Raw genomic sequence first — 27,650 nt, 5'->3', positions numbered from 1 at the left:
CATAAGATTTTAATTTGCAGTTTAGAGCAGGTGGTGGGTGTTAGGAGTACTGCACTGCAGTGGTTCAGATCCTAATTGGCAGACCAAACTTTCTCTGTGAAACTTGGTGAGTTTGTATCCTCTGCTGCTTCTTTTCAATGTGGGGTTCCACAGGGTTCAGTTTTAGGCCCGCTTCTTTTCTCCTTATATCTGATACCACCCGAGTATATTTTCAGGAAACATGGGATTTCTTTCTACTGTTTTGCCGATGACTCCCAGATTTGTTTCCCACTTAAAAGATAAATGGTTTCTCAGTAGACCCTCTGTTCAGATGTCTTGATGAAATAAGGGCCTGGGTGCCTTTGAACTTTTTACATTTTAATGAGCAGAAAACAGAAGTGATGGTTTTTGGTGGCACTTATGAGACCACTACTATGGATTCTGGTTTGCTGGCGCAGTTTGTTAAACCAATCACCACTAACCTGGGAGTTTAAATGGAGGCAGATGATGAAGTTGAAAGCCAGGTCAGAGCTGTTGTAAAATCTGTCTTTTTTTCATTTGAGACAACTGGCAAAAATAAAGCCCATCTTATCAGAGCAGCTTTTTGAGACAGTAATCCATGTCTTTGTTACATCTAAGATAAGAGATGAGGTAAGATGTACCTTTATTAGTCCCACATGTGGGAATTTTCTAGACTCCATTATTGTAACGCACTTTATAGTGGGGTTAGTGATGCATCTGTTAGGCGTCTGCAGGTTATGAAGCACATCTTTTAACTGGAACAAAAAGGTCCGAACACATTACCCCCATTTTAATTTCACTCACTGGCTTCCTGTCACAAACTGGTAGTAGGAACTCAAGAGCAGAGTCTCCAAAAACAGTTTATTTACAGCACCAGTGCACGATATATACACTGAAGGGAAAATCCAAACTCCAGGGAATCACAGGGTAGCTCTCTCACACTCGCTCACGTCTTCTTGCCCAAACCCACACATGCTCACACGACAGGGAGGTCCGGGGAGGAAAGTCTGTAGCAGAGGAAAGGGAAGTCACTCACAAATCACGAATCATAGGTATACTCAAGCACAGGTTCACAGGAGCTGGGAGAATCACTAACGTCTGTAGTACAATTATCCAGCGATGAGAGGATCTGTGTTCCAGCCTCAAATAGTGCTCCAGGTGATGACAGCTGATTGTTGTCAGGTGTGTGGGCCAAGGGCGGGAGCCCACAGTGAGCTCCGCCCAGGCAGAGAGAGAGGAAACCAAACACCACATGCAGCCTTGTGGGGCCGGCCGGGCAGGCACGGAGACCATGACACTACCTGTACATTTTAGGGTCCTTCTTAAAGTTCTTTATTTGTTTTTAAATCTCTTATAGCCTGCCCCCACCTCTCTGAGATGCAACAGCCATATACACCTTCCCACTCCCTTAGTAAGCATTAATTTGCTTTGGCTGTAGCAGCTCCAAAGTTGTGGAACGATCTGCCCTTGCACATTAGGCAGGCTTCTTCTCTTTCTGAGTTTTAAACTCTTCTTAAAACACATTTTTTTGCTGGCGTGTACAGCATTTTGTGAACCCTGGTTTTATTTTAAAGGGCTTTATAAATAAAGATGGTATCATACAGTATGGTAAAGTTAAATTAACACCTATAATTCACAGTTAAATAACAGTGGCCATTATGAAGTGTTACCCACTCAGTTCCTTTCTGTTACTGAATGAACTCCCACTGGTCACCATCAGCCTTTGCTGTGTTTGATTTGAGTATCACTCCCTCTGGTGGGCTGTACAGGTATTACATGTGAATGGCAGTAGATTTTTTGTTGTTGTTTTTGCTGTTTTCTTCAGTTTTGTAACTAGAATTTAAATCTATCCTATAATATTTATGATTAAAAGTTACATTTAAAGAGAAGTGAAAATAAAGATCAATCCCAGCTGTGCTTAGATGCACTTAGATGGTGGGAAAATAGTTAAAAGAGAGTGGGAATCAACAGATCCAAAACTGGAAACATTTAATTTTAGTGTTTCATGTTGAAAAAGTGTCATGATTAAAGTTACGCATAACAGATTAAAATCACAGAGTTGAAGCAGGAAGTTTTTAAATGTGCAAATAGGTTATTTAGGTTTTTACTCTAATGAATGCTTCTTTCATTCAAACAGTTTCTTCTTTACTGGCTGAGGCTTTTGTGAACACTCCTCCTCCTCCTGCTTTTAAAGAAGTGTTTCCTCTTCCTGAATGAAAACAATCCACAGGTGTGATGTGTGACATGGAGAGCAGCCAGAAAACACCTTTGGCTTCTTGGCAGGATTATTTAATCTCTTAGTCGGTTCAGGTTGAAGATTAACTTTGTAGATGTCTACTCTCTGTATAGCAACATGAAGATTTTGGATTTGTTTGTGATCCTCCTGTACGGTAAGAAAAGTTTCCTTTAGACTTATGACACACACACATATTTACACAAGCACACACACACTGGTTTTGCTTACAGAAACAGTCAGACAGGTTTGTGCATGTTGATCAGGAAGATAAGTTCTCAAATGCTGCAGGTTATTCTCGCATAGTTAAAGCCAAAAGAGAGAATTGTTTTTTGTTTTAGGACCAAGTGTATGTTTGCACCAGACTTTTACCATATGAAGTATGTAAATGAGAAAAAAGTGAACTGTAGTCCTCTCATTTCTTTTAAAACAATGACGGGACTCAAACACAAACACACTGAAACTGAAGTCCAGCTGTAATCCAGGCCTGAGTTCTGAACAGTAAGACAGTCAGTGGGTAAAATATCACAGGCAAGGGGGAGAGATGACAGACAAAATATAAAAACAGCAAAGGTAAACACACACACACACACACACACACACGGCATTATTATAGACAGGAGAAACGTCTTGGAAATAGTCTTTGAGCATGAAGAATCCACATCTGTCACTGGTGGGCAGATAAACTGAATCCGTTGATACAGCCATCCTTGGATGTGCATCTGAGGCAAATGATCAGACGGAGCAGGTGGTGGTCAACCTCCCGAGCAAACCACACCTCATCCAAAGTTTGGGCATGGAGGTGGTCACCACGTACAAGCTGCTGGGTGTTCACCTTAACGATAACCTGGACTGCTCAGAAAACACTCAAACTCGGCACAAGGACCAAAGTCGACTGTGCTGACAGGTTGAAGTCTGCAGGACATTACTGAGGATGTCTGCAATCTTTTATCCAGAGCTCTGCTGTGGAGGCGGCAGCAGAGAGAGGGGCAGGTAACGGTAAATAGCCTGGTGAAGAGGGCCAGCTCTGTCCTGGACAGTCCCCTAGACCCCATAAAGGAGGTGGGTGGGCTATTATGCACAACATCTCTCATCCCTGCATGAGACTGTGGACGGAGACTGTGGATGGAGACTGTGGATGGAGACAGTGGACGGAGACTGTGGATGGAGACTGTGGAAGGAGACAGTGGATGGAGACTGTGGATGGAGACTGTGGACGGAGACTGTGGACAGAGACAGTGGACGGAGACTGTGGACAGAGTGCTATCACAGGTCCTTCATCCCGACAGAAGCCAGGCTGCAACATTATAAACAGGATAAACACTGTTTAGAAATATGTGTGTATAACTATCACTGCCTGCACTTTATGTGCACATAAAACATCTTGTGTTATTTTTCTGCACATAGCAACCATTTGCACAGAATCTTTTTATTATTTATTTTTTCTATTTTTATGTGGGATCAATAAGGTCTTTGTCTATGTCTGTGTCCTCAGTTTCCCAGTGTGCCTCAGGTGTGGAGGTAGTAGAGGGGGCGGAGTTTGTTCTCCTGCCCTGTGAGTTTCCTACTTTTGAAGAAAAAGAATCCACAGCTGTGTGGAGTCGCTATGACCTCAATCCCTCCACAGTGCACCTGCGTCGACGAGAAGGCTCTGACCTCCAGAACCAAAATGACCAGTTCAGCGGCCGAACATCCATGAATCCTGACGCTCTGGAAACCGGAGACCTCAGTCTCACTCTGAAAAAGCTTCAGCTGTCTGACAGCGGCAGCTACACCTGCACCGTCCGTAAGTTTGGAGTAGAACTGGGTCAGTCAAGAGTGGAACTGCAGGTTCAGCGGGTCAAAGGTGGAGGTCAGTGCAAAGAGATTCAAAATCACATGTAGTGTCACAGAGTGTTAATCATTTTATGTTAACATCATGTAATGTTCATGTTTTCATTGTGTTATAAGTTCCCATCAGTGTCCCAGTGGCTCTGGGTGTCCTGGCTGTAGTTGCAGCTGTCATCGTGGGTGTTGGAGTTCACTTCAGAAGCTATTTTAAGGAAGGTATGTTGTGTGTGTGACGTGTTTGCATTGTGAATAATCTGAATCATCCCTAAACCTCAGATTTATTTTACTTGACTTGCAGTGTTTTTACTTCTTCTTAATCTATTAGTTATGTTAATAGGTTGTTTTAATTGTCTCCTTTCTTTCAATAAAACACAAACCAGTGTTTCCCCATGTTTCATGTTCTTAAGGAATCCTCCAGCGCATTTTGCAAAACAGGCTCCACTCACACACTTTACATGTCAAACATGGGGGCTTTGACAGACTGCGCGCACAAATCATTATTTGTTGTTCTTACTTCACAGTCCCACAGGTGGATGTGGATTCGGGGGTGGAGTCTGTTCAGCTGCCCTTTATAACCACAGTTTACCGACATGAAGATGTAACTGTAGAGTGGACTGACAGCTCCAACAGGATAGTGCACGTCTTTAAAAACGGTTCTGACCACCTTGAAAAACAGCACTGGTTTTACAGAAATCGAACAATGATGAGGAAAAACCTGCGGATAGCTGTGGACCTCAGCCTGACTCTGAAATACCCGACAAACAGAGACGCACTCACCTACACCTGCACCGTCTACAGGGGGGAAAACATCCTAAAGAAGAAACAAGTGAAGCTCTACGTCAGAGGTGAGTGCTGAAGACAGAAGATGAAGATGGTGAGTCATGAATTAAAGAGCTTGGTGACCACACTGATAATCTGTCCCTGAGGTGAACAGGACTTGATGAGTGAGCTACAGTAAGATCTATTAAGTTAGGTTTTTCAACCATTACTTTTTTATCAGCTCAAACTGAAGATGTGACACTAGTCCGAGAAATTGAGGAGTTTAAGAGAAATTTATAAAATGATTTAGAATGAAAATATTATAATGATAATGTTTTTGAGTCAATGTCAGCCTGAAAGCACCAGGATTTTGAGGATCAGATGTTTTTGTGGGAAACTCACACGAGCTTCTTCTATTTCTTCTATTCCACACTAAAACAACCTCATTAAAATGCTGCACGCTTTGTCTGGGCCTGCATAGCCCAGAATAATAGCTTATTTAACAAAAGTTCATAATAATCTACATGTAGAGAGAAAATTCAAAGGAAATATTAAGTAGGCAAGCTCCCATGATGGTATATTAACGTTTCCAGTTTGGGTGTAGGAAGTGAAGATAAAGACAGATGATAAATTTCTTCCCATAATTGATTTAGGACACCAAAGATAACACTGTGTCTGCTCAGTGGAGCAATGGGACAAATCCCAGGCTGCAGCCAGTCAAACATGTTTTCAGTGCAGATGTTTCACTTCATCCAAACAAAATGTTCTGATGATGTTGTGTTCAGCTCATTGTGGTATTTTTTCTCCTTTCAGTCCCCCTGGTGGAGGTGGAGCAGGGGGTCGAGTCTGTGCAGCTGCCCTGCAAAACCAAACTTCACCTGCTTAAAGGCAGTAAAGTGGAGTGGACCTGCATTTACATCCGGACCACAAAGGTCCACGTGAATGAGAACGGCTCTGACCAGCCTGAAGAACAAGACCACTTTTACAGAGACCGAACGAAGATGAATGAAGACCTGCTGAAAACTGGAGACCTCAGTCTGACCCTGAGATACCCCACAGACAGAGACAACGAAGTCTACACCTGCACCGCCTACAGCAGCGAGGGAAACATCCTGCTGAAGAGAGAAGTGAGGCTTCGAGTCAAAGGTCAGAAATGAATTTAAGTCAGTTATTTATACAGCACCAAATCACAACAACAACTGCGTCAAGGCACTTTATATTATAAGGTAGTTCCTTCAATAATACAGAGAAAACAGAGAAAAACCCAACAATCATATGAGCCCACTATGGGTAAGTGCTTTGGTGATAGTGGGAGGAAAAACTCAGTTTTAACATGAAGAAACCTCCGTCAGAACCAGGACTGGGGCGGCCATTTCTGACCCATTCCAACAAAACGATGGCTGATAAACACACGTGCTGTGGTAGAGAGGCAGAGGTTATTAATGACTAATTATAACATTCAGAGAGGTGTATTAGTGTATTAACACATCATCACAACCACAATCAACACAATCATCATCTCGGCTCCTCTGACGACCTGTTTGCTGTTGCATGCTGCTGAAAGGCAGTGAGGAGAGGGGACACTCAGGCAGTGCATTTATCACGTATAATGTGTTTCCTGGATACACTGCTGCTTTTACAGCATTCAGAGATCGATGGCTCCGTGTCAGAGCTGGCTATGAACTTCAGACGGCTCAGACTTTAACTTAACAGAAAAGTTATCAGTAGTTCTTTTCATCTTTCCTTATTACCCACACCTACATCCACTCTGTCAGGCCTAGGCTGCTCACTAGGGCTGGGTATCATCACTGATTTCTATAATCCCTTTGATTCCGATTCACGAAGTCCCGATTTGATTCAATTTAGCCTCAGACAGTCAGAAATATTATAATTTTGATCATTTATCAGCACTGATACATGTGAGACTTCATCATAATTGTGAGCATCACAGCTGATGTCTTTGTGTGAAAGTAACTGAGGATAAAACACAGAAAAACATGAAGGAGATTTTCCTGGTCTGGCGTTTTATAGCAGATAACCATAAAAATATTCTGCAGTAGATCAAAAACTGTAGAAAACCATGAATCGACATATGAACATTACCTGATGCTGCTGAAGTTGTCATGGGCCGTGGTGCGCGGGCACGAAAGGATCCAGGCGCAGACTCCGCGCTAACAGAAAAAACACTTTATTGTACCAACGAAAGGCGACCTGGGGAAACTAGGGAGCAAAGCAAGAAACTAAAAACCCGGGGAAACAATGACACGAGGAAGCCGGGATCGGGATGGTGGGAGGCTGCAACAGAAAGGGGAGATGATTACTAGGGAGCCGGGAAGCGGGGAAAACACATCTGGACTGAGTTAGAGTAGGGGCTTACGATAGAACGGGACCGTGGGAGCTCGGGAGGGAAGTGTGGCAGTCCGTGGGGCAGGAAGTCCGTGGGAATGGCGAATGGGCCAGGTGAGCACCGCGAGATCCAGTTGAGCCGGAGGACAGGCAGGTAGCAGACGCCGAGTAGAAACCTGGACAGAAGTAGGCAGGTAAAACACAGTTCCAATCCAGAAGAGAATGCACGCTTTTCGTGGAAGTCTGGTTACCACTGTGGTGGTGACTAACGGACTGGCGTGGAGCATCTGTCAGCGCCGGGTTAAGTAGATCTCCGTGTAGTCACCGTGATGGAGAGCAGGTGTGCTGGTGATGGCCCAGCCCGGGGGTGTGGCTACCCAAGCATCACGCATTCCACAGACACAGGACCACGGACCATGACAGAAGGGAAGCAGAGCAAAGTTGCAGAGGTTCTTTTTAAAAGTGGAATTAATGATGACATTTATCAAATGTGAGTTGTAGTTTGGATCTTGTCTGTGAAGCTTCTCAGTGATCCAGGTCATCGTAGTCTAAGGAGTGTGGAAAGGAAAAGCGTCTGGACTTCTTTAAGTTGCTTGAAGATGTTTCACCTCTCATCCGAGAAGCTTCTTCAGTTCTAGGACCTAATTGGTCACACTCTAGGGACTCCCCGGCAGACTACACCTATTGCAGCATAACTAAGGGAGGATTTTTATGTAATCTTTCTTTTTTGGATTTTTTGTTAATAAATGGTAAATGGCCTGTATTTATATAGCGCTTTACTCAGTCCCTAAGGACCCCAAAGCGCTTTACACTACATTCAGTCATCCACCCATTCACACACACAGTCACACACTGGTGATGGCAGCTACAGTGTAGCCACAGCCACCCTGGGGCGCACTGACAGAGGCGAGGTGATAATTTGTCTCCCTTTATTAAAATTAAACTACCATAAAAAATTAGAGACTCGTTCTTTCTTTGTGAGCAGTCCCACTCAAATCCTACTAAAGTGGACTGAAGGCAACAATTCAAAAGAAATGAAGAACAACCAATAAAATACATTAATCCTGAATTAAATGAGTGTAGTATATTTCATCTTTAGGAAATCAACACAAGCAAAGACAAATATCATAGTTTGAGCTTAAAATTGAATATTAAAGTTCTCTTTGGAATCATTGAATAAAACTGCTGCTGTGTCATGTTGTGTTTGTTGTCCTCTCAGTCTGTCAGGTGGAGGTGGAGGAGGGGGCGGAGTCTGTCCAGCTGCCCTTCACAACCACACAAAACCTGCCTGGAGATGCTGAAGTGGAGTGGTGGCGCTATGAACCTGAACCACCGATGACTGTTCACAAATATCACGCCGGCTCTGACCAGCCTGACGCACGAGACCAGTTTTACAGAGAGTGAAACGAAATGAGAGACGACTCACTGAAAACTGGAGACCTCAGTCTGACCCTGAAGCTCCCCACAGACAGAGACACTGGAAAGTACATCTGCAGAGTTGAGGGGAAAGGGATCAAGAGAAAGAAAACAGTTCTGCTGAGAGTGATGAGTCAGTGCAAATACCTATGAAATATTTCTTACAGTGTATTTGTTTATAAAATGACAACAACAATAATTAAATGTAAATATCAGACTGCAGCATCTATAAAGAAGCTTAATAAGGTGTTTTCTAGATTCACTGCTGTCTGTACAGCTCATGTTGTGTTTGTTGTCCTCTCAGACTGTGTGGTGGAGGTGGAGGAGGGGGCGGAGTCTGTCCAGCTGCCCTTCAAAACCACACAAAACCTGCCTGGAGATGCTACAGTGGTGTGGAAACGCATTGACCCTGTACCATCAGTGTTGGTTCACATGTATAAGAACGGCTCTGACCAGCCTCACAAACAGCACCAGGATTACAGAGACCGAACGGAGATGAATGAAGACCTGCTGAAAACTGGAGACCTCAGTCTGACCCTGAAACAGCCCACAGAGAGAGACAGTGGAGAATACATCTGTAATGTCTGCAGCAAAGAAAGAAGCATTTCAAGAGAGACCACGGTGCTATTAAAGGTCAAAGGTCAGTATAAAAATATAAGTTTGTCTCTTGTTGTCTGTTCCTGGCTGACTGTCTTGTCTCTGCAGGGAGAGTTCAGGTCCAGCATCAAACAGGGGACATCAGGAACAGAAGCAGCTCCATTGATCCGACTCCTCTGATGGCTGATCAATCAGTTTGATCTGTGCTTAGTTTAGGATCAGCTTTTAGTTCAAGCTAAAATTAAAGTCCCTTTGTCATGACTACACTTTAAGAAAGGGACTGGAGCACACCAGCCTGCGTGGCAGAGTTCCAAGACTTTTGGGGAAAAAAACCCTGGACTGATGAGTGTGTGTCATTACACACTGCATTTCAGAAAAGGAAGCTCATACCAACAGTAAAATATGGTGGTGATAGTGTGATAGTCTGAGGCTGTGTTGCTGCCTCAGGACCTGCAAGACTTGCCTCCCTAAATGGAACCATGAATTCGGCCCTCTTAAAGAAACAATTCTTTAGGAGACTATCTGCCATCCGCTCTCATCTGACCTGAAGCGCACTTGGTTTCTGCAGCCGGATAATTATGCAAAACACCCAAATAAGTCAAAGTTCTTACCTGAATCTGATTTATATGCTGTGACATGACCTTAAAAAGGTGGTTCATGCTTGAAAACCCAGCAATGTGGCTAAATTACAACAATTCTGCAACAGTGAGTGGGCTGAAAATCCTCCACAGTGCTGTTAAAGATTTATTGCAGGTTGTTACAAATGCTTGGTTGCAGTTATTTATTAAATTCAGGGGGCAATAGCTTTTTCTGACATGTTCATCTAGGTTTGGGTTTTTTCCCCTTAATAATAAACACATTTATTTAGAAACTGCATTTTGTGTTTACTTCTGTTCTTTGGATAATATTGTAATTCAATTAATGTTTTATCACTCACCTTTGAGTTCAGGTCAGGGGTTAACGTGTGATAATGAGAAATAACAGAGAAAAACAAAAGGAAGAAAAGGAAGGTGCAATGAGACATAGGAAATCATGATTCATGGCAAATGAAATTTATCAATAATTGAAAGCCATCCTGACAGTTATTACAAATTAATATTAGCAGGTTCAGTCCCAACTGATGACCTATAAAGATCTGTGTCATTACCAAAGTGTCACAAAAGAAACATCTCATGATGGGTAAAACCAGTGAGCTGTCTCAAAACCTTCACAACCGTATTGTTGCAAAACATACTGAAGGTATTGGTTCTAAACTACTGAAGGTTCTAGTGAGCACTGTTGGGTTCTTAATGCAGAGGTGGAAAGAACATCATTTCACCATATATAATAATGATCAGAAGAGTCGTTGAAGAGCCAAGGTGCTACAGAAAAACCTGGAATCAGCAGGTATAATTGTTTCAAGAAGGCATGGCATGTAGGTCACCATCCATGGTGCCATTGCTGAAGAAAAAGCATGATGAAGAGCTTTTAAAGTTTGCTGAACATTTAGAGAAGCCAGTGAAATATGGTCTGGTCAGATGATCATATGATTGTTCGGTTTTTCTCTGTAGGGTCTACCTTACAATATAAAGGTGGTTGTTATTGTGATTGGTCGCTATATGAATAAAATTGACTGGAAATGAAAAGATGACTTGTCCATGGATATGCAGACTGGAGCATCCAGGAAATGATCCCATCAATTTTCCAACTGGGAAATGATCTGCTTTACCTCCTGAGTTGGTAGATTAACACCCCAAGTTGCTCTCTGATGCAAAGAATGAATGTTAGCATATCTTAGCTAGAAAGCACTAAAGCATAGAAACCAGTGCTTGTCTGGTTGGATGAGGCAAGTTCTTTAAAATGACCGTTGCTCTGAGCTGATGTCCTGAAACTGTTTGTGTCCACAATGTGGAAAAACCACGGCGATGTGTTTCCAGACTTTTGACTGGCAGCTTTCAAGACAATGTTTCATATATTCAGCTTCAGCTACGTGCTCTGATGTGTGACTTTCAGAAAAGAAGTTGGTGACAGCGTTTATGTGGCTCGTTGGTCTAGGGGTATGATTCTTGCTTAGGGTGCGAGAGGTCCCGGGTTCAAATCCTGGACGAGCCCACCTCACGTCTGTAGAGTTACAGGGTAACCTCCTACATCTTCTAACGAAACCTCTTAGAAATCTGTTATCTACAGCCTGAAATCACACGTTCCCATAGTACCTCACACAGATGTAGCTGAGAGATCTGATTTCCATTTCTTACAATTTTAATTCTCCAACAAGTTTTTTGAAGATAATTATTTGTCTTTCATGTTGGCCTAACAAAAGAACACAGAGTATTATTTTAGATTAAATCAGAGGGTTCAATCCAAACTTGTGCACAGAACTACAAAAATACACAGCTATCTATCAAATATTATAAATGTGTAACTCTTTGACACAACATTAACAAAATGCATGTGGAAAAATGCACATACATTTCTTCCTTTTGCACAAAGGGATCAAGATTGAACATCAGTAACAATTAATACTTTACTATCACAAAGGAATCTAGTTCAGTGCATTATGCACACATTATCTACCAACTTAAATACAAGTTTACAAATTTGATTACAGCAAAAGTCTGAAATGCCATGTCAGCTGTTATTTGGAGTGTAACTAAAGCAAAAAAACAATTAGTTAGAAAAATAATGCTGGGAAATTATTTTAGTCCTTCAGTGTTCACAGTGCACAGAGAGATCCTGCTGGTTTGCTGTTTATGCATTACTAATGTAGATTTATTTTTGACATGCGTGTTTAAGGTTCGGTGCCCAAACTGACAGTGACTGATGGCAACATTTAGACTGAAAACCAAACAATGAAACTCTGAGAGACAAGGACGATTATCGACTCTGTCCACACAGTGGAAAATTAGTTCTTAATAGAGGAAACATCGTCTACATAACAGACCCAATCAGCAGGAGCGATGCTAAACACAGCAGCTGTGGTTTCCTGTTTGATGAAAACAGGTCGTCTGCCTTCATGTTCAGTCGTCATGTTACAGATACTAACTGAACTGAACCTTCAGCAGGTTTTGGATGTTTATGAGACAAATTTAAATCACAAACTTTCATCACTTTAATCCTGCAGGTTTGAAACTGTTTTCTATTATTAGAAAGATTCTTTGTGTATTTCAGGTAAAGTGTGATGCTCATATGTAAATAACATCTTGTTTTGTTTCCTGTCCAACTGGCCAGCTTTGAGATGAAACCAGTCATTTTTAACCAGGATATGTCCTTTAATGCACATATTAAACAAATATGTAGGACTGCTTTCTTCCATCTGAGCAACATCTCTAAAATTAGAAATATCCTGTCTCAGAGTGATGCTGAAAAACAAGTTCATGCATTTATTACTTCTAGGCTCAAAATCGTTTTCTGTGCCTGTCATGAACAGCTGTGTGGCAGGCAGAGGCAAGACCCAAATGCAGGACTTGGAAACAAAGGGGTCGGCTAAAAGAGGCAGCGTTATTAATGTTAGAAGATACTCAGAAAGAAATACAAAAATACAAGAAAAACAAAGAAAGAAAATTAGAGAATATAAACAGGAAACTACGAAGGAAACATAGAACTCACAGAAGAACACAGCAAAACAGGCACGAGGGAGACTGAGGACCTAAACACAGGGATGGGATTACAAACACAATGAGACAGAACACAGAGAAAACAGACAAACGCAGGTACGTGAGCGGGGAGACTGAAAGAATAACAAAACACAGAGAAGAGGCTGGCACAGACTGGACACGAAGGAAATAAACATGAACAACAAGAAATAGAGAATAAGAAATATAAATAATGACGACTCTGACAAATAAGGGAACCTGAGCTCATGAGACACCAATATAGAACCAGAACAAAGGTCATTGAAACAAGAGAACAAATAAACACATAGTCCATAACAAACACAAAAACTAGCTCAAAGACTGAGGACCATCACAGGACACTCTGTGTCAAACATGAGTGTTCATAAGTTCAGAGTATTGATCAGTTTGAAATGATGGAAGCAGCTCCTGAAAGTGACGACTCTTCACCTCGCAGTAGACCTTTGTCAGAGTTCAAGCTGCACAGACTCAAACCAGCAGCAGGTTGATTTCTTTAGTTCCCCGTCAATCCTGGTTGCTCAGGAGGAACTTGCTCCCACAATGACATCACTGTGTGAATGAATGGGAGTGAATGAAGAAAGGAGGAAGCTGATGACTGCCTGTAAATGTTCCCACGGTGACTAACAGAGTGAGACTGTCCACAGGAAGTCTGCAGGTCTGTCCTCAGCTTCCTGTTTACACTTCTTCTGTGGTGTCTGTGGTTCCTTTAGCTTCTGTAAAAATGGGACAGTTGAGTGTGCAGTCATGGTGCAGGTCACGAGAAGGGTGAGGCATTTATTGTCCTACCAACTTTAAAACCTAATTAAAATGTATATGTATGTAACAAATATATGAAATTTTAAACCTAATTTTTAAACTGAAGCTTAAAGAGAAAAAAGTTAATGATGGATTGCATTTATATAACACTTTTCTAGGCACCCAAAGTACAGTTCCACAGTCACTCTCACACACTGGTGGAGGCAGCTACAGTTGTAGCCACAGCTGCCCGGGGACAGACTGACAGAAGCCAGGCTGCCATATCGCACCATCGGCCCCTCTGGCCATCACCAGTAGGCGGTAGGGGAAGTGTCTTGCCATCGGACACAACCACCAGGACAGAGAGAGAGCAGGAGGGATCAAACCGGCGACCTTCCACTTATAGAGGAGCTTCCCAATCCACTGAACCACAGTCGCCCCGATAGTTCAGCATGTAATAACACTGGGACATGAGTCATATAGGTGCAGCCTCCCTACCTGTGTTCTCAGGGGTCTGAGTGATGATGTCAGCATTGGTCATGTGTGTTTTTGGGATGACATCATCAAGACAAGAACATGCCAATGAGTGACTGAATATCCGGGTTTTATTTACAACTCACTGAACTTGGATTTCCCATCAACCCTGTTTGCCTGCTGAACTGAATTCAAATATATATTGTTTTCATTTAATAATAATCCTGCAGAGAAATCTTAATTCTTATGAAGACGTTGTGAGGGGCTTCATGAATCTCTCTCTGAAAAAGAACTCATTTTGTTTCACTTTAAACACTAGTCACACAAAGAGATGAAGACAAGAAACAAAGTTAAGAACATCTTTTGCTGTGTGGTAACTTTACATCTTCCTTTGTTCAGTCCTGTATCTCAGCACCGGTATCTGCTGACATGCACTCTCTCTACTCTCAGACACTGTTTATCTCTACAGAGTCCACAACATTCAAATAGCTGCTAGACTGATCTTAAACACATAAAACACTTCATGGTTTATGTGTTTTACCTTTGATCATTTCCCACTGATCTCAACAAAGAAGCTCCGTCACAGAGAGCTTCTCTCAGCAGTTAACCACACCAGCAGCACCTGTTTTGATGTGGGTGAATGAACGCTCGACTCCGGGAAATATGAACTACTGACTCAGGTGACTTCACTATTTATGTGCTTTTACATCTGATTACTGCTACTACTGTGTATAACCCTCAGATTTACATGGCAATAAAAGAAATAATGTGGTCACTGAACTAGCTTCTCCTGCTAGTCCCAAAAACGTGACTCAAAGTGAGAGCTGACTGGGCTTTTTCAGCTGTAGCCTAAACTGTGGAAGCATCACCCTGCCCTTGTTAGTTCAGCCCACTCGCTGCCTGTCTTTAAATAATGTCTTAAAATGTGTTTTTGCTCCTCAGATTAGAGTCAGAACGCGAGCAGTACATTCTCACCTTGTACTGGTTGTTATTTTCCTAATTTTGCTGGTTTGCTGGTTTGTAGAGTATTTTTATTAAACTGTCCAACGTGTGCTTCTCCGATTTATTTTTGAAAAGATACATCTGGATTAAAAACAAACCAAATCCGCTCAGATTATTTTTAATCTTCAGTTCAGGTTTGTGTCATACACACAAACCTGAATTGACTCCCATCAAACACCGATCATATCTGTTTAAGCTGCAGGATTTCCTGTCTCAGTGCCACGTCTCTCTCTGCTGACTGCCTCATGTTATAAACACTGAACTGACCAACGAAACCACAGTACAGCTTTAATTATGAAACCAGTGACAGGTTTTACTGAGGAAACAGGAACCTGAAGAGTGAAATGCACCTGCTGTCAATCCCACTTTCAAAACACTAGTTTGATAAATGTGAGAAGAAGATTCTCATTGTTTCATTGACCACATTTTACAAGCCCAATGAAAACTACTTTTGGGTTTATCTCTCATTGATGTCCCTCGCTAGAACACAGGTGAATGTGTACCTGCAGTGTTTGTCCTCAGACTGGAGTAAAGTACTTCAGGTTCGCTGGCTGGAGTCTTATTGGTCCAGGCTCTACTGGTGACCTCAGCATAGGTGACATCATTTACTGGAGCTGACTGGTATCTCCCTGCAAAGATGAAGTGATCTGAAAGAATACTAGTATTTGTGTCTGTGGAGTTTTAGTCTGAATCTACTTTCTAAGTGTTCTAAAAATAGAAACGCTGATGGAGGCTGTCTTGATGTGTCCAACATGATGACTTTGGATGAAAATTTGAGACAGACGCTATACCTGTGCGTTTCTTCCACAGAAGATGAAGTACAAACAGAACCAGAACCAATAGCACCAGGGAACCTATAGCAGCTACAATTGGGAATATGAGGGAGGAGGGGGGAGAGGGAGAAGGGGGAGGAGAAAGAAGGGTAGAAGAAGAGGAGATATGAGTGTTTGTGAGTGACGTTATGGTTGTTGTTGCTTCTTTTGTTGTTGTAAACAAGGCTGTGGTTGAAGGACCTGCAGGAGAGATGAGGAAGCTGGTTCAGTCAGTTTATCATCAGCTCAGCAGATTGGCTTTAAACAGGAAGTGATGTCAGTGTTCTGACCTCTGACCCTCAGAAAGCTCTGAGGAGATGATCCAAACTCATCAGTAGCACACCAGTAGAGACCTTCATCAGACTGCTGCACGTTAATGGTGATGAGTTTCTCTGATTTAGGTCTAACAAGACGTCCATTACAGTAGAAATAAGCTGCAGCTGTGCTACCAGTTTTCTTCTTACAGCGTAGAGTGACATCACTTCCTGTCCTCACAGGAAGTGCAGGGATCTCCAGGATCACATGTTTATCTGAAGAAAAGACCCACAGAGTGATGTAGAGGTGGTATAACAGTGTGCTGTTAGTCTGATGATGAAATGAATGACTTCATTACCTGATACAGTGATGTTGACTTCTTCACTCTTCTCTCCAGCTTCACCTTCACACCAGTAAACTCCACTGATTGGCTCGAACTCATTAAACAAACAGGATGGACCATTTATCCTCCCAAAGCCCCGCCCACCTGCTCCACATGACTCAGTCCCACTTCCTGTGTCCCTCTTCACCGTCCATCCATCAGAGCCCAGCTGACCTTCACATGTCAGAGACACTGAGGCTGCTGTGAAGAACTGCTGAAGGTTTGGACTGACGCTCAGAGAGACTGGAGGACAGACGGACAGTTTCTATCAGTGTTTACACTCAGTGTTTGTCCTGGACCATGGTGCACTTCATCTACTCACCTGCACAAACAGTGAGTGCAGACAGCAGCAGCACACACACACCTGCAACAGGAGGTCAGAGGTCACTGAAAGACATTGGACTGTCATGAATCGCTGTGTGGCAGGCAAGCAGGAGTGGTGGACCCAAAATGCAGAACTCAGACACGGAAGTGAAACTTAAGGCGCAGCTTTATTGCTGGGAAAAACCTCGTACAAACTAAACTCACCAAAAGAAAACCAAAAGTCAGAACAGAGGAACCAAGGACTGAAACACTGGAAAGAAACACTAAACTGGAGCAGGAGACCAAACACTGGGAACATAGAAGCAGAACACACAGCTAGTTGAGGGTACGACGCGACACTGACACAGAGAAACACAGGGCTTAAATACACAGACGGCAGTAATCAAGGGATGAGAGACAGGAGGGGAACACACCTGGGAGAAATCACAGCTGACGAGACTGAGCACACTCACATATGACACAAACCTTCACAATAAAACAGGAAACTCAGACACATGGAACCAGACAAGACATTGAACTAAACAGACAGATTCACAAACAGATGGGGTGACACCATAGACAGAGACAGACTCAAAGGCAGACCAAATATAACACACAGAACTCAAACAATAATAATCATCATCATCATAAACTAGAAAATGATAACTAAAAGCGCTGGGTCACCGACCCAGGACCATGACAGTACCCCCCCCTCAAGGGCGGGCTCCAGACCGCCCAACAGAAGCACAAAAAACAGCCAAAAACAGAAAACAACCCCACCAGGGCGGGCGGCGGGGGACCAGGAAGGAGGGACAGAGCCCAGAAAGACCCAGAAGGTCAAGTTCAGGGGGCCGACCCGGAGGCCGACAGCGCAGGAGGCCAAAACGGTTCAGTTCCGGGGGCCGACCGTGCGGACGGCAACTGCGACGACGGGCAAACAGTTCCGGGGGCCGGCCGTGCGGAAGGCAACGGCGGCGGCGAAGGAGGCGACGTGGAAACAGTTCAGGAGGCCGGCCGTGCGCAAGGCAACGGCGGCGACGAAGGAGACGACGGAGCAGTTCAGGAGGCCGACCGCGCGGAAGGCAGCGGCGGCCCTCCAGTCCCAGGCGTGCTGGCCATGGCCTGGTGGGCACAGGACCAGACGAGGCAGGACCAGACGAGGCAGGACCAGACGAGGATGACGAGGATGCAGAGGCAGGACCAGACGAGGATGACGAGGATGCAGAGGCTGGACCAGACGGGGATGACGAGGATGCAGAGGCTGGACCAGACGGGGATGACGAGGATGCAGAGGCTGGACCAGACGGGGATGACGAGGATGCAGAGGCTGGACCAGACGGGGATGACGAGGATGCAGAGGCTGGACCAGACGGGGATGCAGAAGCGGAGGCCGGACCAGGCAAAGCAGCTGATGAGGAAGCCGAAGCTGGACCAGGCAAAGCAGCTGATGAGGAAGCCGAAGCTGGACCAGGCAAAGCAGCTGATGAGGAAGCTGAAGAGGAGGCCACTGCAGGTGATGCGGAGGCTGGACCAGGCGAGGATAAAGACACGGAGGCTGGACCAGGCGAGGATGAAGACACGGAGGCTGGACCAGGCGAGGATGAAGACACGGAGGCTGGACCAGGTGAAGCGGATGAAGCCGAAGCATGCGCTGGACCAGGCGACGCTGAGGATGCTGAATCCGGACCAGGCGACGGCGTGGAGGATGCAGCAGAGGCCGGGCCAGGCAACGGCGTGGAGGATGCAGACGGAGGCGCTGCAGCAGGTGGCGGCATGGATGAAACCGCTGCTGCAAGCGCGGATGAGGCTGCTGGTGGAGCAGCTGGAGGCTGGACGGGCTCCTCGGGCCCCCCAGCAAAAACAGTCTCAGAACCAGTGGGCACTGGAGCCCCTGGCACACACAGAACAGAACCAGCAGGTGCGGAGACCTCTGGCAGGAACGCAACAGAACCAGCAGGCGCGGGGGCCTCTGGCAGGAACGCAACAGAACCAGCAGGCGCGGGGGCCTCTGGCAGGAACGCAACAGGACCAGCAGGCGCGGGGGCCTCTGGCAGGAACGCAACAGGACCAGCAGGCGCGGGGGCCTCTGGCAGGAACGCAACAGGACCAGCAGGCACACGGGCCTCTGGCAAACACATGGCAGACTGCAGCTGCACAGAGCATTGAGTCTGCTCAGGCAGCAACGGCCGGGTGCGGTCCTCAGCTGGCTTCTTAACCGCCAGGGGTCCAGAGTCTGCTGGGGGCTGAAACCCAGCCTCTGGGGAGGCCCTGGAGTGAATCTCAGTCTCAGAGCTGGCCAGCTTTTGAGGACTGATAACAATATTGTTTGGTTTGTCTCTCTGATTAGAATTCAAGGTTGTGGAACAGTTCTGTAAGGGTTGGATAGACATAGCTTGCTGTACCGGAGGTGTAGGTGAAGATGATGGCTGTATAGGTGGCTGAGCTGAGGGCAACTGAGGAAAAGGTCGGGAAAATGATGGTTGTGAAGTTTGAAACCGAGCTGACGATAAGGCTGATGATTCCTCTACCAACTGAGCTATTGACTGAGCTAAGGATTGAAATAAGGTTTGTAGTAAGTCAGGCTGTGGATGTGACTGTGCTATGGGAAGCGAGGCTGAATGTGGTGGAGGTGGCGACTGAGCTTCGGGCCGGGCGGCTAACAGAGCTTCGGGCCGGGCGGCTAACAGAGCTTCGGGCCGGGCGGCTAACAGAGCTTGGGGCGAAAATGGTGGTGGTGGAGTTGGTGTCTGGGCTACAGGCGGCTTCTGAGCAGGGAACACAGGACACTGAGCTACAGGTGGCTGCTGAGCAGGTGACACTGGAGACTGAGCTACAGACGGCTGCTGAGCAGGGGACTGAGCTGAAAGCGGACGGGCAGCTGACTGAATAAACATAGCTCCAGAATAAACAGTTCCAGATGAAACAGTCTTAACTCCTGGGTCCGAGGGAGCATCAGAAGCACAGTCTTTTGAACCAAAGTGGAAACGATCGCTCTCAAAATGAATACTGTCATTTTCTGGAACAGGTGGAATAGAGGATCTAGAGTTCATGAAGCTGACGTTAGCGGCCTTGGGGGAAACGGTACGTTTATCCCTCGACACAGAAGGCGAATGTAGGGGGACTTTGTCACTCACCCTAGGCGGTTGGTCGAGAAGAGTCCCAGGCTCCTGCCGGAGCCGTGAGTGCTGGCGGGACGTTCGCCGCTTCCAAGTTGAAGAGGGAGAAGGGCTGGCTGAAGGTGATGTGGGAAAACTCGGCTGCAGTTGCTCCTGCTGCGGTGTGGAAATGTTGGGTGCACTGGGGGGGACAATGATAATCCCCAGCATTTTATAAAATGCCTGTGCTGGTGTGAGCTGATTGCTTGCAGGCTCGTAGTAATCCTCCCGGGACCGGCTGGAGCGTTTTCTGCGAGACCTGGGCGTCCGCGGAGAGGAAGCAGGTGAGTGGACCGAAGGGTAAGCAGCTAGTGAGGAACGGCAGCACGGAGGCCCTCCAAGCGCTAGCCGAGTCCCGTCAAAACGGGAGCTGCGCTTCCACGGTGAGTCCGCTGGATCCATTACTGGTCGCGTCGTTCTGTCATGAATCGCTGTGTGGCAGGCAAGCAGGAGTGGTGGACCCAAAATGCAGAACTCAGACACGGAAGTGAAACTTAAGGCGCAGCTTTATTGCTGGGAAAAACCTCGTACAAACTAAACTCACCAAAAGAAAACCAAAAGTCAGAACAGAGGAACCAAGGACTGAAACACTGGAAAGAAACACTAAACTGGAGCAGGAGACCAAACACTGGGAACATAGAAGCAGAACACACAGCTAGTTGAGGGTACGACGCGACACTGACACAGAGAAACACAGGGCTTAAATACACAGACGGCAGTAATCAAGGGATGAGAGACAGGAGGGGAACACACCTGGGAGAAATCACAGCTGACGAGACTGAGCACACTCACATATGACACAAACCTTCACAATAAAACAGGAAACTCAGACACATGGAACCAGACAAGACATTGAACTAAACAGACAGATTCACAAACAGATGGGGTGACACCATAGACAGAGACAGACTCAAAGGCAGACCAAATATAACACACAGAACTCAAACAATAATAATCATCATCATCATAAACTAGAAAATGATAACTAAAAGCGCTGGGTCACCGACCCAGGACCATGACATGGACATTATGACCAGAAGGCAGTAATAGGCCTGGGAGAGCATCTTCTATGTTACCATGTTCACCCTTCTCCCTGCTATGATGGCACTTGTTTAGCCATTTGTCACATAGACTCTGGATGTTATATTTCAAAGCTGCACACTGGTTATCTATGTAGGTCACAGTGAGGTGTTGTGAGAAAGTTGGTGACACCCAGTTGGTGGTGAAGTCTTCTGTTCTCCTGTGTCAAGGGTGTAGACAACAGCTGTTGAAACACCTTCTCTTTTAACGTCTATTCAACTAAATGCTGTGCTATTCATCTTTAGTGACTGTGTACCTGCCCCCCCCCCCCCCCTCTCTCTCTCTCGTGCTCATAAGAATAAAAATGAATAGAAAGTTGTTGATTACTTCTACTCATGTGACAAAGTGCAGGAAGACCACGCCCGGGTGCATATTTTTGGTAATAGCCCGTCACCAGTAGTAACCATCTATTACCTATGACGAGCCACCTGGGAAGGCGAGACGAACTTTGGAGCAGACACAAGACACTTTGTCGAGAGACACTTCTGCATCGATGACGGGCTGATTTCAGTTCCCACAGAGGCTGCAGCCATCGATCGGCTTAAGCACACATGTGCAGCCGAGTCTAACCTCAAACTCCACAAAATTGCCTCAAATAGTTTCTTAGTCATGCAAGCCTACACCCGGTGTGGAGTTCTCTCCGTATGTAATAGTATCTTCAACCTCTTGTATACTCCGAGTGGAAAACAGTTAAAACATAAACATGTTTAATGAATACCTTTCATAACTTGAAATGCAAATAGAAATGATACATTTTTAAAAATGATGCAAACAACAAAGTAAAATGTTGCTATTTACCCCAAAATGCAGCAAAGGCCTCAGAGTTTTTTGCACAATCATTTCAAACTATTTACAGAACAATCAGGTGTGTTGCATCAAATAAGAAGGCACACAAAGTATTCATGCAACTCCCAAAAAATAGGTCCTGTCCACTATAAAACAGAGGAGAACACCACAAGGTCTGACAGCAGGAGCACCTGTGACATTCACTAGTATAACTCACAAAAACCCAATAACTGCATAACACACTAATTACAGCCTCCAAACACACTAAACGTCACTAATCTCTCACATGTGAAAACTCGCTCTCTCTCTTTCTTTCGCTCTCTCTCTCTCATTGGTGTCACTCCTAAAACTTCTCCCTCTTCCTAAACAACCAAACGCCTCATGTTGCCACATCATTTTTTGATTGGTGGACATGGTACACTTCAACATGAATAAGGAAGGGAAGGGGTGCTTTTTCTTTTTCACTCGCAAGCGGAGAGCGTTTGCTAGCGCTGTCCTTAGAAAACGCAGTTGCTGAGGCGGCTGAGGTCATTTGGAGTCCAGGGAGCGCTTTGAAGACCTTCTGTGACTCTTTGGTGGCATCTGTCATTTTTTACAGTGTTGTATGTTGGTACCTCAGGTCCCACATCTCCAGATTCACTAACAGCTTCTTCCACCTGGGCCATTCGGACATTTAACAAACACCATGTCCCCTCTGTTCTAACTCTGCTGTGATCCCAACAACCTACATGTAAAGGTCGCCCAAACTAATAAAATTGTCAGGGATTATAGTGGAGAGAGAAAACAGGCGGCTCCCACCCTCTATCTGAACATCAGTTTTGAGTGGCTATACAGTATATCTGCAGAGATACGGGCAGTACAGGTGCAGCAGTTAGGTATTAAGAAATAAAAAAGAAAAGAAAAACATAAAATGAATTCATATTCAATTTCCACATTTACTAAAAGCAAACAATGTAATGATATTAAAGTAACTCCCTGATGGATGACATGAGCAATGAATAGCTTCACTGATTTTATTAGGTTCTATTTGAGTCTCAATCTGCTGCTGTTTGAAGCTCATCACCAGAAAAACAACTAAACATACAAACTCTGAGGGAAATGACCAAAACAGTCTCCAGTCTTTTGTTAGACTCTGTGTTTATAGTGGAAAATTTGCTCTTATTAAAGGAAGTGAAGGATACATAATAGGCAGATAAGACAAACGTGTGGTGAGTGCAACTAGCAGCTGTGGTTTCCTGAATGAACGTCGATGTTCGAAGAAACGAGGTTACTACACCGGGGGACCCCATCCTTGGGGTGGACCCATTTTTGTTTTAGCGTGTTTTGGGGTTTAAAAGCCACAGAGACGCGGTGCTTAGGAAAAATGCATTTCAGCTGTGCTGATGCTCCTGACACGTATAAGACTGGGGAAACCTGCATTCAGCTGGACCTGAAAAACACTATGTCCAGATAAACACAATCAACTTTTGGAGAAAAATAAAAGATTCTTCATCAGACTAACAACTAAAAACATGACACTTACCTTAACAGTATGGGCTACATCAAATATATTCAAGACCGACAACAACACTTCTCACTGCTGCTAATTTTAACAAAACTAAACAAAAAGTAGAAAAAGGCAATTCACCAAGTCTTGAAAAGTAAAACTGAAAAATAGAAACACAGAATAAAATAAAACATCCATCCAGATCTTTACCACCAACAACATGAAATCTATCTTAATTAAATGGCCAAATTCTCCAATAAATGAGCAATAATAAAGTAAGAAAAATAAGACATTCAATTTATGGACGCTCAAATTAACAGAGCGACATTAAACGCACCTCATTGCCTGCCGTAGCGTTCTTCGCAGCTGCACTTCACCTCAAAGGTCGGTTAATACATCGGATTGAACTTAACCAAAGTCCAATTAAAGGAAAATAAATGTTTCTAACAAATACAATGAAGAAGATTAAAATAATTCACTGTCAGTTACTGTCGCTGTGAGTTTGACGAGGTCAGCTGCTTCATTTGGTTCTGCCTAAAGTTCTCTCAGTGATCCAGTGTTTATATGATAAGATACGTGTTTAATGCAGAAAGTTGGAATTACAAGTTGGTAAGAAGCTTTTTAACAAAGGTTTGATTTAAGCTTTAAGTTCAAAGGTGAAAGAAATTTCACGTTTGATGAAGGAAGATCAAGGCTAACAAGGACATAGGTCAAAGGTCAAAATAAGGTAAGGTGAGAAAATATAATAGATATATATAATCAATCAATAAGGTGAAAATATCAGATAAAAGGGTTTTTTTGGTTATAAGGAATAAAGAGGTCAAAGGTCAAAACAAGAGACACTGGTAGAGACCTCAAATCATTGTTACTGAAGAAGGAGGAGTTCTTTAACAGTACGACATTGATAGAGTTTGTTTGTGTGTTTGAGAGTTCAGACTGAAAGGGAGCGCACAATCGTGTGTGTGTCTGCAGCTGTTGTGTTGTTGCTGCATCGTTGCCTCAGGGGGAAAGTTGTGTGTGTGTTATGCAGACTAGCAGAGACTGCAGCTGTCAGCAGCCACACACACTTTCTATTCTTCAAATCAAATCACAGTGAAACATGTTCACTGACAGCTCAGCTTCAGCATCGTCTTCATGCTGTGACTGCAGCCGTTCAACTCTGTTTGTCTTTAACCCAAATCATCACAACATGCAAATATAATCATCAAAATGATGTGACTGGAAGGATGCAGCAGTCTGTGCTCCACCTTTCTCCTCCACACCTGCAGGTGGAGAACATGGATGCATGAATCTCTACAGAGTTCTTTGAATATTATCCGTCTCATCAGTTTTCAGTGAACAAAACTCCTCACAGAGCCAAAATAAGCAGTTTGTATCCAACATAACTCAGCTGGACTCTGATGCTCCGTATAACAGCCACACATGAGTCTGGATTCACTCAAAGCATTGAACAAACTTTATTGGAAATGAAGCTTTTGGACATTTGTTCTCTGATATTTGCTCTTCAGCTCGAGTCTCCATCAGTGGGAACATTTCCTGATTCAACTTTTCTTCTGTTCAAATCAAACTCCATGAGAATCAAAGTGTGAATCAGAGTCCTGATGATCAGATTCTATAGAAACATGGAGACTGTAGAGGATTTACACTCAATATGTTCATTTGTTCCCTTCAAGAAAAATCAATCAGTTCATCAAATTAAATCAGTCGTTGATCAGTTTGATTGACAGGACAGATGATCAGAGGTGCAGAGTTTTTACCTCCATCATTGTTACAGGGACTGAAGAATGGGTGGAGTTTGTGAGTGAAGGAGCAGCCAGTAAAGGAGTAGATCAGAGCTGCAGCACCTACATCATAAAAGGAGACCAGACCCTCCTCATAATCCACAAACACCCCCACCTTCTCAGGACCAGGATGAAGACAGAGACGGACTGAAGGACCAGCATTAGCTTCGTACTCATTTCCATTTCTCAGCCTCACAGTCCAGAAACCATACTGAGGTCTCAGTGTGATTCCTCCCTTCCTGTTGATCGACTCTGTGGCCACTCCTAAATCCCATTTAGTCTTTCCTTTAACCTGAACCTCAAAGTAAAATCTGCCTGAAGAGAAACTCTGCTCTCCTAAAACCATAACACACTGAGAAAATCTCTCTCGGGGGTTCGATTCCCCTGAACAGCTACCCTGAGGTACCCCTGAGCAAGGTACCGTCCCTACACACTGCTCCCCGGGCGCCCAATGGCTGCCCACTGCTTCACTGAGTGAATGGGTTAAATGCAGAGAGGGATTTCGCCGACGGGTACCAATACCGTACAACCTCCTCTTTCTTCTATGATAAACTTTTTTTCCATCATCAGACAGGATGAGGTCAGGATGAGCTGTATCAGGATCCAGAGTCACATCCACCTCATGCTGCTGCACCCTCTGCAGCTCTGCAGCCTCAAACAGCTTCTTCTTCATGGGTTTCCAGACTGTCTCCTCCAGCTGATCCACAGCTCTCCCCACAGTCCCCTCATATGATGGTGGATGAACTTTGACCTCTGTCCAGTCCTTGCCGGGTGGAGCAGCTTTCAGGGAGGAGAAGCTTTGGAGGAGGTGGAGGTGGTCTTCAGAGCGTGAGAGCTGCTCCACCTCAGAGCTTCTCTCCATCAGCTCAGAGATTTCCTGTTCCAGATCTTTGATGAGACCTTCAGCCTGTTTCTCTGTAGCTTCCTGTTTGTCTTCGATCTCCTTCATGAGCTCCTTCAGGCGTCTCTCAACAGACTCCATCAGAGCCGTGAGGACCTGAACACCTTCTGCTTTCTGTCTGTCTGCAGCATCTTTACTCATCTTCACCGACTCTGTGATCTCCTGAATCTTCAGTCGTCTCTTCTGGATCATCTTCTGAATCTCAGCCTCTGTCTTCTCCAGCTCTGCCTTCTTTCCTTCATATTCTTCTCTCAGAGGAACAAACTCGTGGTTCTTGTGGTCTAAAACAGAGCAGAGCATGCAGACACATGTCTGGTCGGTCTTACAGAACAGCTGCAGAAGGTTATCGTGCTTCGTGCACATCCTGCCTTCCAGGTTCTCCACAGCATCAACCAGCTGATGTCTTTTCAGACGTTTCAGTGTCAGATGAGGCTCCAGGTGGGTCTGACAGTAGGAGGTCTGACACACCAGGCAGGACTTCAGGGCCTTCAGTCTGGTTCCAGTGCAGACGTCACAGGGAACTTCTCCTGGTTTGGCAGCTTGTTGCTCTGAGCTGCTGCTGCTGGCTTTCTGCTGAGCTTCACGTCTGAACTGAGCAACCATCTCAGAGAACAAAGTGTTGATCTTCAGCTGAGGTCGAGTGTAGAAAGTCTCTTTACACATGGGACACTGACAGATGACATTCATGTCCCAGTGCTGACTGATGCAGGTTTTGCAGAAGTTGTGTCCACATGATGTAGTGACTGGATCAGTGAACACATCCAGACAGATGGAGCACAGAAACTGATCTTCAGATCGCAGATTGCTGGCAGCAGACATGTCTGCACTCTGAGGGAGAAAGAAGAGAAACATTTGATTCAAAATTCACTTTAAATTTCATTTTACAAAGAGAGAAACAAGCGTCAGTAGTCTGAGGAGCTTGGAGAGAAAAGCGTCTGGACTTCTTTAAGTTTCTACTCATCACAGAAGCTTCTTCACCTCATCCTCAACACGGACCAAGGAATGAATACTGCACTTTTGGAAGAACTCCCTCCCCTGCAGCCTCTTATCGTCAAAGGGATGGAGGTGGAGAGGGCAAACAGCCACAGATTCCTGGGACTGCAGGTTACATCAGACCTGAGCTGGACTCTCAACACTACAGCAACTGTGAAAAAAGCCCAGCAAAGGCTTTATTTCATTCGGCTGCTCAGGAAAGCTGGCATGAACCACCACCCTCTCACCCAGGCCTGCAGAGGACTGATAGACAGCATCCTCACCGCAGGCATCACTGTCTGGTATGGAAACACTACACAGACAGAGAGGAAGGCTCTGCAGAGTCATAAAGTCTGCAGAGAGGATTATGGGAACAACACTTGCATCCATGGACCTGCACATACAAAGCTGCACATACAATCTCAGACACAACAGAGCGGACAGCAGCATCACACACAGAACAAGATTCTTCAACAGCTTCTTCCCCACAACTGTCAGACTGACGGCAAACAAAAACACACTGAACACTTAAAATAACACAGCACTACTTAACCTCACTTTGAATGTATCATCGGTTCACTGACCATCGGGCAATACACTCACAACAGACTTGTGAAACAGATCTGTGGAACAAATGTGCAACACTGTGAGTGCGATAAGAGGTAGAGAACTACACACTCTCTGTACATTTTCTTCTTTTTCTTTGTATATAGAAAATAGTACGACTACCCTAC

At 44.7% G+C, this 27,650-nt stretch overlaps 1 protein-coding gene, 1 non-coding gene and 1 pseudogene across 2 annotated transcripts; 2 read left to right on the top strand and 1 right to left on the bottom strand.

Moving 5' to 3' along the window:
• The first annotated feature begins 2,353 nt into the window (after nucleotides 1–2,353).
• Nucleotides 2,354–10,031, top strand: LOC146578268 (uncharacterized; annotated as a pseudogene).
• Nucleotides 10,032–11,200: 1,169 nt separating this feature from the next.
• On the top strand, nucleotides 11,201–11,272 carry trnap-agg (transfer RNA proline (anticodon AGG)). The gene has a single exon. It is a non-coding gene; the product is annotated as a tRNA-Pro (tRNA).
• On the bottom strand, nucleotides 11,218–26,788 carry LOC146578266 (uncharacterized). The gene is made up of 7 exons (XM_085267792.1): nucleotides 25,566–26,788; nucleotides 16,775–16,816; nucleotides 16,429–16,695; nucleotides 16,106–16,345; nucleotides 15,795–16,016; nucleotides 15,507–15,632; nucleotides 11,218–13,505 (listed from the first exon to the last, which is right to left on the bottom strand). Exons 1-7 carry the CDS (start codon nucleotides 26,761–26,763, stop codon nucleotides 13,468–13,470), a joined length of 2,133 nt encoding a protein of 710 aa, XP_085123918.1. The 5' UTR covers nucleotides 26,764–26,788; the 3' UTR covers nucleotides 11,218–13,467.
• Nucleotides 26,789–27,650: the final 862 nt, after the last annotated feature.

This window comes from Mchenga conophoros, linkage group LG3 (genome assembly GCF_057382185.1).
Source record: "Mchenga conophoros isolate Kocher_MC1m ecotype Shallow Benthic linkage group LG3, M_conophoros_male_GT1.1, whole genome shotgun sequence".
Classification (NCBI taxonomy): domain Eukaryota; kingdom Metazoa; phylum Chordata; class Actinopteri; order Cichliformes; family Cichlidae; genus Mchenga; species Mchenga conophoros.
This window is presented reverse-complemented; position numbering and strand designations above follow the sequence as displayed.

Coding starts and splice junctions, on each gene's coding strand:
- LOC146578266 (XM_085267792.1), bottom strand. CDS start 26,763: ATGTCTGCTGCCAGCAATCTGCGATCTGAAGATCAGTTTCTGTGCTCC. Junction 16,696..16,774: donor TGCACTCACTGTTTGTGCAG/GTGAGTAGATGA, acceptor TCTGTCCTCCAG/TCTCTCTGAGCGTCAGTCCA. Junction 15,633..15,794: donor TCTGTGGAAGAAACGCACAG/GTATAGCGTCTG, acceptor TCATCTTTGCAG/GGAGATACCAGTCAGCTCCA.